The following is a 14046-nucleotide window of genomic DNA, read 5'->3' as shown; positions in this document are numbered from 1 at the left end:
AAAACCAGTTTTATCTACTTATCCTGTTTCAGGATATTTTCTGGATAGAAAAATATAGGAACATACGCAGGTAATAGCGAAAAATCGGCCAAGAATATGTCGGGCCTTGCTCAGTATAGGGTCCCGTATAATCCGTAGATACCTACAATTCTGTCAGAATAGGCTAAACGGGGGCTATGTAAGTATCATGCAATGTCACAGCTCACTGTACATTACAAGCATAAGAGAGTACCTTCGCAATGCTTTGTACGTCTTTTTACTAAGAAGAGAAGACTTTTTGCAATAACTCAAAAACGGCTGGACCAATCATGTTCGCTACCTAATTAGTCGATTTCATTCAGCACCTGGATACCAGCTTGGGCCCTTCGACTCGGTCCAAAGGCGTGCTGTAAGAATCGTCGACGATCCCAAATTCACAAGCGGTATTGAACCTTTAAGTCTAAGGAGAAACTTTGCCTCTTTATGTGTGTTCTACCGCTTGTACAATGGGCTGTCCTCTGAAGAATTGTTTGACATGATGCCCACGGCTACTTTCTATCACCGCACCGCCCGCCGTCGGCAGGGTGTTCATCCTCAAACCCTAGAACCTAAATGGTCACGCACTGTGCGGTTTAAGAGGAACTTCCTCCCACGCACGTTCCGGTTCAAAAAAGGAGTGTACAGATTTTTAATGGGTCGGCATGGCGCATGTAACACATCTGGAGTTGCAGGCGTCCATAAGCTAAGCTTTTATTTTCCTATTTTTTTCATATTTTTGGGACCCTTGGTTCAAACGTTAGGTACACCCTCTCTAACTTTTGAAGCGAGGGTCCAAAAAATATGAACAAAATAATAAAATAAAAGCTTAATAAATACTTTGACTGAAAACTATACTTACAGCGAACATGATCGGTTCAGCCGTTTTTGAGTTATTGCAAACACATATATTTTTTTCCTTCGGAGCGAGTATTTCCGAAAACTTCAACTTCAACGTTTATTCAGCAAATAGGCCACAAGGGCACTTTTACACGTCAACATGGAATTTACATACAAGCAAAAACAAGCACATCAACAATTAAGTATAAAATACAATTCATTGAAAGTATTAATGCAAACTACTTAAAATATTATTGTTTAAAGAAAAAGTAAGTGAATTATTATTATTACTTAGAGATGTATAAAGTCTCTAGATGTCGAATTACAAAAAATAACTAAAATAATAATAATACTAATAGAAACAAACAGATACAAAAATAAAATCTAAAATTATTTAGAGGTGTAAATATCTCTAAATGTCAGAACTAAATGACTTTTATCAAATTATCCTTAGAGATGTATAGAGTCTCTAAGAGTAAAAATTCCGTATGATTAAAACATTCATTAGGATAAAAGAAACATACGAGAAACAGTTTTTATTTTACTGTTCCGTCGCATTGCATGATTTATGTAAAAAAAAATTATGCCAAATTTCAGCTTTCTAGCCCTAACGATAACGGAGCAAAGCCGCGGACGGACAGACAGACGGACATGGCGAAACTATAAGGCTTTCTATCCTATTTGACTACGGAACCCTAAAAAGTATGTGTGGGGTCCTATCATATTAGTGTTACATTAGGACACTCCTACCAATATACCGTGAAACGGGGAATGAAAGGATGGCATGGGCAATAGGGATGAGAAACCAGTTTTTTTAGTTGCTACTTCAATTTTCGGGTTGAGGTAGCTCTTAAATATAATTATATTCTTAGACATATTATTTCTTCTTCTGGCAACACTGAGTAAAAAATACCCTTATCAATATCACTATCAGTACTATCACTGCAAAATCCGCATCCTGAATTTTACCTACCACTGATATCGTGATATCCTATCATATTTTCAGTTTGCATCTGATCTGATAATATTTTCGTATTCCTTGTGCAATTATGAAAACAATATTGTAGGGTAGGTGCGTTACATTTCGTCCAATTATAGGAATTGCCAACTTAGAAATGCGAAAAAAAAAATTATACTTCACTTACTTAAATGTAGGTACTTATTGTATTTCTTTGTATCGCTCATATTGTCTATTTTAGGTTAATATTACTTCTCTATTTTCTATAAATAATATTTACAGTATTTTTACTAAAAACACAATTGCTAAATTAGGTATTTTCGTCCAAGTATAAGCTAGTTTTCGTCCACTGCATTCCTAATTTGAAAATGGGTTATTTATTTCGTTGTCTCGTTTCTTTCGTTTCTTAATGATTGATGATTATTTGATTGATTTCGTGATAAACATAGCCTATGTCCTTCCTTGGTACTCAATCAATTTTCATACCAAATTCAACAATCCTTAATTTAAATCGGTCTGGAATCAATGGTACAAAATACCATTTTATTCACACACCGTTGACAAAGGAGTGGATGTATGCAGATCATATTGAGAGGAAAAACAAATGTATTTCGTAGATAAATTTAAATAAAATCACCATACTAAATACTCGCCTAGCTATTTGTATTTCCGTTCGTTCATGGACGAAAACTTTTCATAAAATTGGTACCTATGTTAGTTCAAGTCCTAATTAAACATTCCATGAACATTTCCAGTCTGCACTTTTGTTTTTTGGTTTATGACCTCTGAAAGAGGCACGGATGCGATGATGCAACTAATATATTTTATTCGTAATTCGTTAGTTGCGAAATAATGTTTTTATGTAGATAGATCTAATGTTTAGACATTAAGGATAACAATATGTCAAAAATTGTGTGGTATCGTAGGTATTCAAATTATACGCAATTCTTTGTAGCAACTCCGTCAAGGGGACGGAATCTATGGACGGTAACTAGCACACTAACCGTATATCAATAACTTTGAAATGATAGATTATTTTATTAGCTTCGATATGCCTCATATTTAGAACCCAACTATATATACTTAGCTACAGTGAACCCATGAAATGCCATGTTTCAAACCCAGTAATTTACCCCCTAACCCTTAACCCTTTAGAATAAACTGCAAATAGTTTAAATGGGCAAGCCGGTGGAAATAAAATTGAATGGACACTATAGTTAGCCGCGGTTGGGCAAAAATGTAAAGTCCCATACCTAGGTTATATTTGCCCTAAAATGCAAAAATGAAAATAAAGCAAAATGAAATGCTTTTATACAAATGTTGAACTAATCGACTTACTTCATGCTCTTTTATTTTCTATCTATAGATATATCTCGCAGAAACACATATACCGGCGTCTTAACGACGCGGAACAAAACCTCTGAATTTGTATCTTTATTCACCTTGTAGATATGTAATCTTAGACCAAGTGGGGCATTTCCATGTTTCGTTATGCCTTGGCCGCAAAAATATTTTACGAGAGCGACCGAAAATAAAAGTATAACGGGCGACGGTCCCATCGTTCCTGAAGGCCAGGAAAAACGCGCTAAGCGATCTCGTTAAAAGCGTGACGTTGGAAAATTAAATGTATGATGACAGCGCGGCAAGCGTCAATGTTAAGCAATATCACTCGGAGGGATTTTGTTGAGGCCGAGGCAAGGGTTGAGCGAATTCGCTCGGGCCGTATTTTTTGTGGCCTGAACGAGTCAAGGTGTGACGCCCCTATACACGGAATGGCGGAATAGGTTCCGCGGAGCGCATCTCCGTCGACCTTACATTAAGTAATTTATTTGTTAGTTATGTAGATGAATGAGTAAAAACGAAATCTATGATGAATCTTTAGGAAACATTAGACGGATTTAACGTATTGCTTAGATAACAGGTGGGTGTTGAATCATGCCAAAATTATGCAAATAAACTAAGTCTGTATAATCTAAGTAAAATAAAATACTTTAATAGTTTAATCCAGTTTAAATAGTTGTACTAGCCTATGATTTTGGACCTTAAGAGAGTCACGTATTTACATTTACATATGGCCTTCAGGGGGTTGAATGAAGTTAAAATAAAATAAGGAATATAGAAATATTTTGCAAATAGCTACTAATGAATATATAAGAGAAATATCTAAAATAAGCCAGGCAAATGATTTACTCTTACCAAGAAACAGTGTGACGCTTTGTAAAAGGGACTTACATTGAACGTGGTATTCTCTGAAAGGCGCCCAGCGACTATAGCGCCGGCCGAGCCGCCCCCGACGACTATAAAATCATAGTCGGCAGCGACCGTGTCCACGGAGTGTACCCTTCGGCATGGGTCGTTGATGGCGCACCGCCCTTTGATGTACTTCTCAAGAAGCACCATGAATAGTATGGCGCTGCCGTAGAGCGGAGCGTCAGCTAGCGCCGAAGGAGAATCTTCGAGGGGACATTGGCAGTTCTGTGGGTAATAAAGATGAATAAAATAATTTATTCTAGACGTACATACAGGGGCAGAAAAAAAAACTTACATCATGACCCAAGTTAGCGTAATGCCGGTTGCACGACGGATCTTAAATGTATGGGAAGATCCACGGATCTGGATCCAGATACGGATAATTTCATACACTTCGGATCCGGATTGAAAACCCCAGCCATACCTAATAATTTTCCAAAGGTAATTCGATAGTTTCGTTTGCATTCTATTAATTTTAGTCAGGATCTTGTGAACAATGTTATTATGAAAATAAATAAAAATAAAAATATTGATTGCTTTGATTGACAAATTAGCCATGTAGCAGAATAATAATTAGGATAATGGATAGGATAATCGCCTGGTGAGTCTTGGCAACCATCGTGAAAATTGATGTAACGTCTATCTCAGACGGTAACTTTTTCATATTTTTTTTTAACAACACGTTTTTATGGAACTATTTAGGTTTGTAGGCTTTTATATTCTTAAGCAATAGTGTTTTTGAAACAAAGTGAAGTGGCTCGTACCAATGAGTTTTTCGGAACTTATGTGCGAAATATCATTTGATATTTACCACTAGCTTTTCGGTGAAGGAAAACATCGTGAGGAAACCTGCATACATCTGCGAAGTAATTCAAAGGTGTATGTGAAGTCCCCAATCCGCATTGGGCTAGCGTGGGGACTATAGCCCAAGCCCTCTCGCACATGAGAGGAGGCCTGTGCCCAGCAGTGGGACGTATATAGGCTGAATTATTATAATTATATATAGAAAACTAAGATAGGTAGTATGTACATAATCCATAAATACTTTCAAAATTATGTTTAAGCAAATGCATGTTTTCACTTACCTCGGGTGACAATAACATTTTGACGACAGCTTGTGCACCAACCGCGCCAACTAATAAATGAAAAATAAATTATTTCCGTATATAATTACAACAATGAGTAACAAAAATTATAGCACTTGCTTTCAGGAAGATGAGTCTTACTTTACTGGTAACGAATGACAAGGAGAATTTAATAATGAAAATACCAATGGACAAATTAATGATTTCACATGAATTTACTTCTCAAAAAAAATTTTTTTGTGGTTTGCAAATATTCTATTCATATACATAATTTTTGGCGCAACTTACGAAAGATTGAATTTAAACCTAACGAATTGTTACCAATCCAGTTAACTAAGTAAGAACCCCAACATCATCTATACCCTATCTTTTTAGTGAATATATCAGATCGACAATGACTTTTATGATTACAATATTCGTTACATTTCACTCTTGGGTTTTTTTACGTAGGTATAAGTTGTCAAGTAAGCTGATACAGGGTCAAAATAGAATCAGATAGTTAATAAAACATATAATTTTACAGGAGTCAATCATATAATATAAGTCGAGGATAAAAGCCCTAAGCTACTTATATGTATATTATACCTATGTATACTTATACGTATATGTTTTATCTTTGATTGCGAGGAAAGAAAAATAAATGATTGAAATAAACTACGATAAAAATGATGTTCAGCTCTACTACCTACCACTCCCTAGCATTAGTTGGTAACAAAACAGCCTGCAGGAGGTCTATCATCGATTTAAATAAAAGGTATGAAAAAAGAAGGCAGTTTCATACTTCATCTCTTTCTGAGACCCTGCTATATTGTTATATATTTTACACTTTAAATTAAAAGAAACTTACAAAAAAAAAAAAACAATTGATTCCGGCTATCACGAAGATACATTGTTGCCGACCCTTTTTACTTTACCTTGACACGAACTAATAAATTCTATATTGAAAATATGCAAAAAAATAGTACGATTTGTGTAACATAGACGTTAACGACGATTATGAGAAGGTCCAAAATACAATTTATATTATATATATATATATATATATATATATATATACTATCTGTCAATCACAGATTAAAGGTACCTAAACGATGTACAGTCGCCATCAGATATATCGGAGCGGCAAAGGTACTCACAAATGTCTGAACTCACCTCTATTGTCAAGGCACTAATGTGCGTGTTCAGATATCTTTGAGTACCTCGGCCGTCCCGATATATCTGAGGGCGATTGTACGCGTAATGTTTATTTTCGTCCTGTTGCAGCAGTTTGACGTGGGATATTGATATCTACCCAAAGCAGTTTAATTAAAATAAACCAATTGAAATACAAGAACAGAATTTACTTACAATTATTTGGCGCTGCGTTAGCCTGATAACGAGTTAGTATGAGTAAGTCACATTCAGGTTTTAAAGGATAACGACCTCGGGTCACTCCTCCAACTGACTTTCGTTGTGTTGCACCCGAAAAATAACGGTCACCGGGCAAAGCAACTTTGAACTTCATATCATTTGCATAAAATGTTTGTATGGATGTACATACCTATACAAAGTGTGGCTAACAGGAGCGAATTGTTAAAAGGATGATACCTAGAATATCCTCAGCTTCGCGTTCAAATAATCCTAATGTTTCAGAACTCGGTGAAATCCATAAATCGACATGTAATATTTGCAATTTTCGCATCCCGGTATTCTTTATTCATCACTCAGAATATTCCATTAGACACCATATCCAAGTAGTTTATTTGCATTTTTAAAATGTGTTCACGGTTATTTAGCGTATAACTTTTTAAAATATTTTAAACAGTTTTTGACGTGCACTTCACTTAGAAAAAAGATACAATACTACACAAGTTTTTTTTGTTTTTGTAATTTCAATGAACTATTTAAATGTTTGATTTGATTAGTTTAATCTCAGGCGACACGCTGTGTAGGCACATGCATATATTCTTTATTATTTTATTCTCTTTTGCGTAAGTTACTTTACAAAACAGAGTTGCTCTAATTAAATAAGTTAGAAATAAATAACTTAATTAATGTATAATTTAACGCGTCGAAGACGTTTAGAGCGGACGGAAGGCTTAAGTAAATTAAACATTATCAATATACAGTGTAACGAATAGATTACATTTGAACACCCGGTAAAAGTGCACGCGTTTTTACTTGGAGTATTTAACAACTGGAGACGCCTTGTCTGTAATTTTCTGTATGCAGGAATACAGCAATTATCTGTAGGAAGTTTTGATCGGGCGCGAAACAGAAAAGTATTTTAATTTGTTTTCCTATATTTTTGGACATTTTGACGAGACAATGAGGCCTAAGTTGTTGTTTAACCCCTTCAAAATGTAATGTTTTAACTTGTATTTTCCTCGCGTTGTTATGATATTCTTCTTCCTCGCGTTGTCCCGGCATTTTGCCACGGCTCATGGGGGCCTGGGGTCATTTAAAAAAAAAGTTTCACCCTGCAGCAAAGTTAGTTAACCTCTCGTGCTTTGAAATCCTTTCAACTCACTTTTTGACCACTCGCTTCCCTCGTTGGACGATGCAGGGATATTTAACTATCTCGGGTTTTAATATTATCACGAGGGATAAATACGAGTAACAAGTTTCCTCCAATGGTAAACATACAAGTAAAGTCAGTCGGGGTAAGGGAAACTTGTAGCCTGCAGGGAATCCTCGTAATGTTCCTCTTGCCTCGAACAAAATAAACTATGTCTACCGACCTGATCTTATTTAAGAATAAGAAATAAGTTTCACCCTGCAGAAAAGTCTGTTCACCTCTCGTGGTTTGAAATCCTTTCAAATCACTTTTTGACCACTCGCTTCCCTCGTTGGACGATGCAGGGATATTTAACTATCTCGGGTTTTAATATTATCACGAGGGTTAAATACGAGTAACAAGTTTCCTCCAATGGTAAACACAAGTAAAGTCAGTTGGGGTAAGGGAAACTTGTAGCCTGCAGGGAATCCTCGTAATGTTCCTCTTGCCTCGAACAAAATAAACTATGTTTACCGACCTGATATTATTTAAGAATAATCAAATAATATGCGTTTTGTATGTATACATAGATCAGTGGTCTCCAATCTTTTTGGCCTGAGGGCCACAGCCAGGTCTTCGGCACCTCCGCTTCCTGCTCGCGGGCCGGATTTTACCTCTTTTGACTCTCTGTGGCTCTCGGGCCGTGCTTGGTGTTGCTATTTTGGATAATGTCACCTTTTGTCGGCACCCCTTATTGGTCACTTGCGGTAAGAATATATATGTGTTAAACAATAATTATGTTTGTGCCCATTGTGTTGATCGTAATAGGCTATATCGTAACTTGTTATTTAAATTAAAACAGACTTGTAATCAGTACCTAACGCACTGTATTTGCACATGGTGGACGGTAGCAGTCGCCTGCCAGTAGCCGTGCGAGCAGGATTGTATGTTCCCGACTGGCAGAAGGAGGTATGCCATGACAATGATATGCCTGATAAAAGAAACAATACAAATCCCAATCTTAGAAGTAGGTGTAACACAAGCGGTGGTTTTATCGCTGAAAAGCGATCTCTTCCGGACAAACTTTATAAATTCCAGACTATTGGAGATATAAGTGAAGTATTACTTATCGTTGGACCGGTCCAATAATGAAAATTACCCAAAAAAATATTTTCGAAAACTTTTATATTTAGGGAATATTCAACTTATTTATCATTTAGCTACATATGTTTATAGTATCATACAAATATTTTGAAAATAGTGGTTTTCATGAAATAAAAGCAATTTTATTATTGCCATATCCATTTTTGATGAATAAATGTTAAACGTACAATTTATGAAATGACACAAAGTTTTGGATATGTCACAGAGTGTAAATTATCCTATAAAATGGGGTTATGGTTATGGTACAACATGTGAAACATGTCACATGTCAACATGTATGGGCCTTAGTCAATCTGTATAAGACTGTCCCTATAATATTTATTTATTTATTTATGCTTGAGTAATAAAGTTTTTTAAAAACCGATTAACGCTTTTTTTCAGTGTTAATTATAGCATTTTTTTTGTTATTTTGGGAATCATTAAAAAACGATTTTGCTTAAAAATTGATATAGCACAAACTGTTTTTTTAATACTACATCGGTGGCAAACTAGCATACGGCCCGCCTGATGGTAAGCAGTCTCCGTAGCCTATGTACCCCCGTATTTTCAGCCGACGTTATACTTAGATGTTCATGTTTTTATAGTGCCGTTATTTTAGATGACATTAAATATAACACCTCGACTATTCTAATTATAAAATAAATCTGATAATGAAAAATTAGCTAATTTGAACCTTTTAGGGTTAGGTTTTAGAATTAATTAAAATATTAAAACTTTGTCAGAATGACAAACAAATTCAAAATAATTAATATATTTGTACATACATTGAGAAAACGGAGAGACTGCGTTTGAATGTGGTCTTGTGGATGGCTTGTCGTTTTCGTAGATTCAACCTATATATATTTTTTCTCTGATTAAATGAAATCTAGGAGCTTAGATTAGATAACGCTTTAATAATATGAGGTAAATAATATGTTTGCATCGAGCTGTATCGTATGTATATAATTTATTTTGGGTTAATTAATTATGTAATAAATTAGGTAATTAACGTGGTTCGTGGTAGGCCCCCAGCTGTCTTTAATCGTATTGGTCCAATTTCTACTGGTATTTCAACTTTGTACTGTACGTGATTAACCATTAACACATAAATTCTAGGGAGAAAAATGCTGCAACTATTTGAAGATAGTAATTATAGTAAAATACTTGCACAATAATTTATACGAGTACCTACTTACAGTATTACCTACCTATTTAAAAGTTGGAAACGCCGGGTTTGAAGAAGAGGGTGATCTAAACGCACGCAGGTGCAATTAATGAGCGGAACGAGTAATTATCTATTCAAAATATTCAAATACATAGTAGTTTTAGAAAAATCGATAGAACCTCCGACACACATAGGGGTCATACAACTGTTTTAAGCTAAAAAAGTTATAGATCGTGTCATTCACGATGACACATGCCTTGGCTCTTATTGTCCTGTTTTTAAAGGTTAGATTTGACAAATCTGCGCATCTTCGTGGATGACACGAGCTATAAGTGCGTATTTGTATGAAGTCTGTCTGCGTGCAGTATCTTAGAGCCCAGATGATAAAGTGAGAATATTAAGTTATTCTTACGGTTTAACTCACGTAGTTTTTAGTTACTTGCGCGATATACTTTGGGCATCCTAGCTCTTCATTTCAAGCACTAATAGTGCACGAGTAATGTTCACAAAAACTGCGTGCCACGTAGGTATTCACTACACTAAAAATCCGGGAAAGTTTTTGACAAAAAAAATCATTTTTGGTACAAGCTTTTATCGCTGACTGTTCTTTTCATTCCACAGGCAACTAATACCCATTGAGACGAGACAACTCTAAAAACCCGAAACGCTATTAGGTTGCATTCTTTTATCAGAGATTTCCCATGGCCACCTCCTGTTTTCATCATCAAATCAGCTCGATGGTACCATAACATTGCACTGTCATCCGACTTACATATGTATGCCAAATTTCAACTCAATCGGAAACCGGAAAGTGGGTTAAATTTAGCTCCCAAACGGAATGCGAGGCGTGTCATCGGAAATTTTCCACAATGGTGAAAATTTTCGTAAAAAGATCTGTCTCTTTTGATGACACAGTGGATAGAATATGGATATGGACGATATGGATAGAAAAGATAGTCGGTATCTGAAGAATACCCTATTTCCAAGCGCTGGTTCATGAATAGGTGTTGTGGTTTTTAACTCACCAGAGTACGCTGTGGGGTATTTTATATTTATTGTTGAAGTTATCAGGGTTGAAGTGGCTTCTGGTATTCATTATATTGGCGTCTGATGTCTTTGAAGATTTATTCGCAAAGCGCTTTTCCTTCGTTGAGTAAAATGGCCCACTCCAGCACGTTGTAAATCCGGGTGTGGGGATTCTCGTTTTTCACTAAAATACATAAATTCAGTGAATAAAGTACGTATTCCATAACTGTTATTAAATTTCGGGTTACATATTTTGTAATTCGCCAGTGTGCAGCGGTGGCAGCATGGTTAAATTTTTATCACTTGTCACTATGCCCGTCGCTTTCACGCTTACATACTTGTTAAAAATGACAGGCATGGTGACAAATGATATAGAGCCGACCATCTTAGTCCTACTGATATGTTAGGCATCGGAGTTTTTATAGCACAGCAAGACGTTAGCGATGAAGTCGAAATATTAAAGGATCGTTTATAAACTCGTCACCATTCTTGTCCTTGATTAATGTTAATCACTAATCAAAATGAATGAGTATAAATATGAGTTGAATTTTATTGCTAATGTCGACTCCATAGCTCGCTAACGCTTTACCGTGCGATATAAATTATTTACTTATTTATTATCATCGTCTGCAACAACCAGGTGGTTATAAAAAACAAACAGTTAATTTAAAGGATTTTCTAATTCAAATTTCAGATTAGATATGCTTTTCAAATAAAGCTTAGTTATGGGTATTTTACGCGAGACTTGAATTTTACGATTTATGTTTGAAATTCGTAATCTCTGTGTGATTTTCCTTATTCCCTAGAATCTTTCTTTACTACTAAATAGATCTGTTGCTTGAGACATATTTCGAATTGCCAAAACCTATACAAATAGGCCGTAAAATTGAAATTAATCACGGATTAGATATGTTGTAGGTATGCAATATATCCATACTATACTTCGTTTTTTTGGCATTAGAAAAAAGTGTCTTTTTATTGAAAACGCTTTCGAAGGATAGGTCAAAGCAAATATGTAACAATTATATGGCATGTTATTATTATTTATTCAAACAATACATTCAAATGGACTATAAACTAAATAAAATCAAAACTAAACATAAACAAAGTCACTAATACAAAACCTAGGTAAACCCTTGCAGATGCAAAGGTGACCATCACAAATTCAAAGTGCCCATTTTTTCTAAAAAACGTTTTTAATACTAAAAAAACGAGGTATAATCTTATAAATGTGATATTCAACTGCCTTTCTGTCTATCTGTTACTTCTTCCCGCCTGGGAAAACCGCTGAACCGATTTTGATTTAGCTTATTGGTATGGAGATAATCTGAGGTCCGGAGAAGGACATAGAGTCCGTCTAAGCTAACTTTCCACCGATTTGAACAGAACAAAGTTAGGCAGTGTCATTATAATCGCCATATTTTCATAGCAATTGGACAATAATGAACACATTATCATACTTTGTCATGGCAAAGCCGCGAAGAGTTAGCTTGGTTGACTCTAGGATAGTTTAGAAAAAATTTAAAAGTGGAAAAATTACTGCCTTTGGTGAGACCTGAACTCATGGCCTCTGGATCGATACTCCAGCGCTCTGCCATCTGAGCCACCAAGACCTCATCCATAGCCAGCAAATTTTCCCATCATGTGTCATGGGTCTAGGGGACCCTAGCGACATGTACCGTAAAAACGTTATGGCTCCTCTACACTATGGGCCATCATACTGGCCCATTAAAATGGGCCAGCGTGTAGAGAGGGTAGTGGTGTCGGATGGCTTATGACGCGGCGGGATGGAGATGGGATGGCCACAGTGTCGGTTTTGCGTCCGCACATCAAAGGTAGTGGGCCAGCGATGTTGCGTACGCATCTTCATGTAGTGCGTGCTCGCAACCATCGCATGGCCATCTTAGACCAGCGGTTGAACAAAAATGGGTTTCGATAATATTAAAGTTTTTTCTTTTTTGATATGTCATTGGGAGTATGTTAAATAATACTTTGGTAAAAAGTTAGAAATTTTAAGGTTGAGCTTTCGGTTATATTTAAATATTTAAATTTTTGCTAATAACTAAGTAAATATAGAATTAAAGTTCCAGAAAACTTTAGCATATCGAATAACACTTCAATTTATGTACAATTTTCAGTTTTTAGAAATCTGGAACAGCTGCTTTCTGGTAAACGTAAAAACACGAGTTATTTTGTAAATATAGAATTAGAGTTGCTGATATTGCAAAATTACGATATTATCGATCAACTTAGTATTCTAGTAAAAAGTTAGACATGTAGACAATGTGCTTGTCTAGATATTGATTTCAGGTTAAGCAGTATAGCTAATATTGAATTAAAGTTTGTAGAGTTAATAATAATCGATCATCAACAATGATCTCAGTTACTAAACAAAAATTTAGAAATATAAAATCACGGCGACACTCATTACTGATATGTATGCATTCCTTGCTTATATAAATACGTTACGTTTCAAACGCGCGGCAAGTTTGCGCGCGCCGCGCGCTGTGGCAGGAGGCAGCGAACAACGGTAGTGGGGAGCGGGGTGCCCTTGACTGCGTCTACGGTCCATCAAAAAATTTCCTAAAGCGTGTTTTAAATTAATAGCAATAGAAAATTGTTATTTTGTTGTTACTATAATAGGTATTGCCCGCGGTTTCGTGCACGTAGAATTCGTTATCGCGTTACATGAATATTATTTATTTATTTATTTAAACTTTATTGCACAAACAAAAAAAAAACACAAATGGCGGACTTAATGCCAAAAGGCATTCTCTACCAGTAAACCATTGGGTCAAATAGAGACAAAAAAACACATTCCCATACAGATGACCACCCTTCCTTGTACCATTTTAAAAGCCAGTTGCAGCTTTTCTTTCCCGATTTTTTTCAGATGTTTGGACTTGGTATTTTCCTCGCGATAATAATCCGTATTAAAAAAGTTGGTCCAGTTAATGGTCGCCTAGATTAACCGATTTTTATATAAAATGTAGGCAACCATGGACTGGACCAACTTGTTAAAAAGGCAACCTAGTACAGTTAGTAATATAGTACCTGGGCGACCGAGCTTTGCTCGGTTATAACTATT

At 35.8% G+C, this 14046-nt stretch overlaps 1 protein-coding gene across 4 annotated transcripts in view; it reads right to left on the bottom strand.

The window, feature by feature from the left end:
- LOC133528872 (glucose dehydrogenase [FAD, quinone]-like) overlaps positions 1-14046 on the bottom strand; it is a 47377-nt gene that overhangs the window by 25467 nt on the left and 7864 nt on the right. For 2 of the 4 annotated variants that reach the window (XM_061866355.1, XM_061866357.1), the window contains exons 3-4: positions 5149-5198; positions 4046-4288 (exon numbers count right to left, since the gene is read on the bottom strand). In XM_061866355.1, the coding sequence (XP_061722339.1) occupies positions 4046-4288; positions 5149-5198 (293 nt within the window). Of the gene's footprint in view, positions 1-4045; positions 4289-5148; positions 5199-6688; positions 7333-10957; positions 11055-14046 lie in introns of those variants that run through there. The other 2 variants (XM_061866356.1, XM_061866358.1) reach the window with 2 other exon arrangements.

Source organism: Cydia pomonella, chromosome 20 (genome assembly GCF_033807575.1).
Source record: "Cydia pomonella isolate Wapato2018A chromosome 20, ilCydPomo1, whole genome shotgun sequence".
Classification (NCBI taxonomy): domain Eukaryota; kingdom Metazoa; phylum Arthropoda; class Insecta; order Lepidoptera; family Tortricidae; genus Cydia; species Cydia pomonella.
Note: the sequence above shows the minus strand (reverse complement) of the source record. Positions and strands in the feature narration are given on the sequence as shown.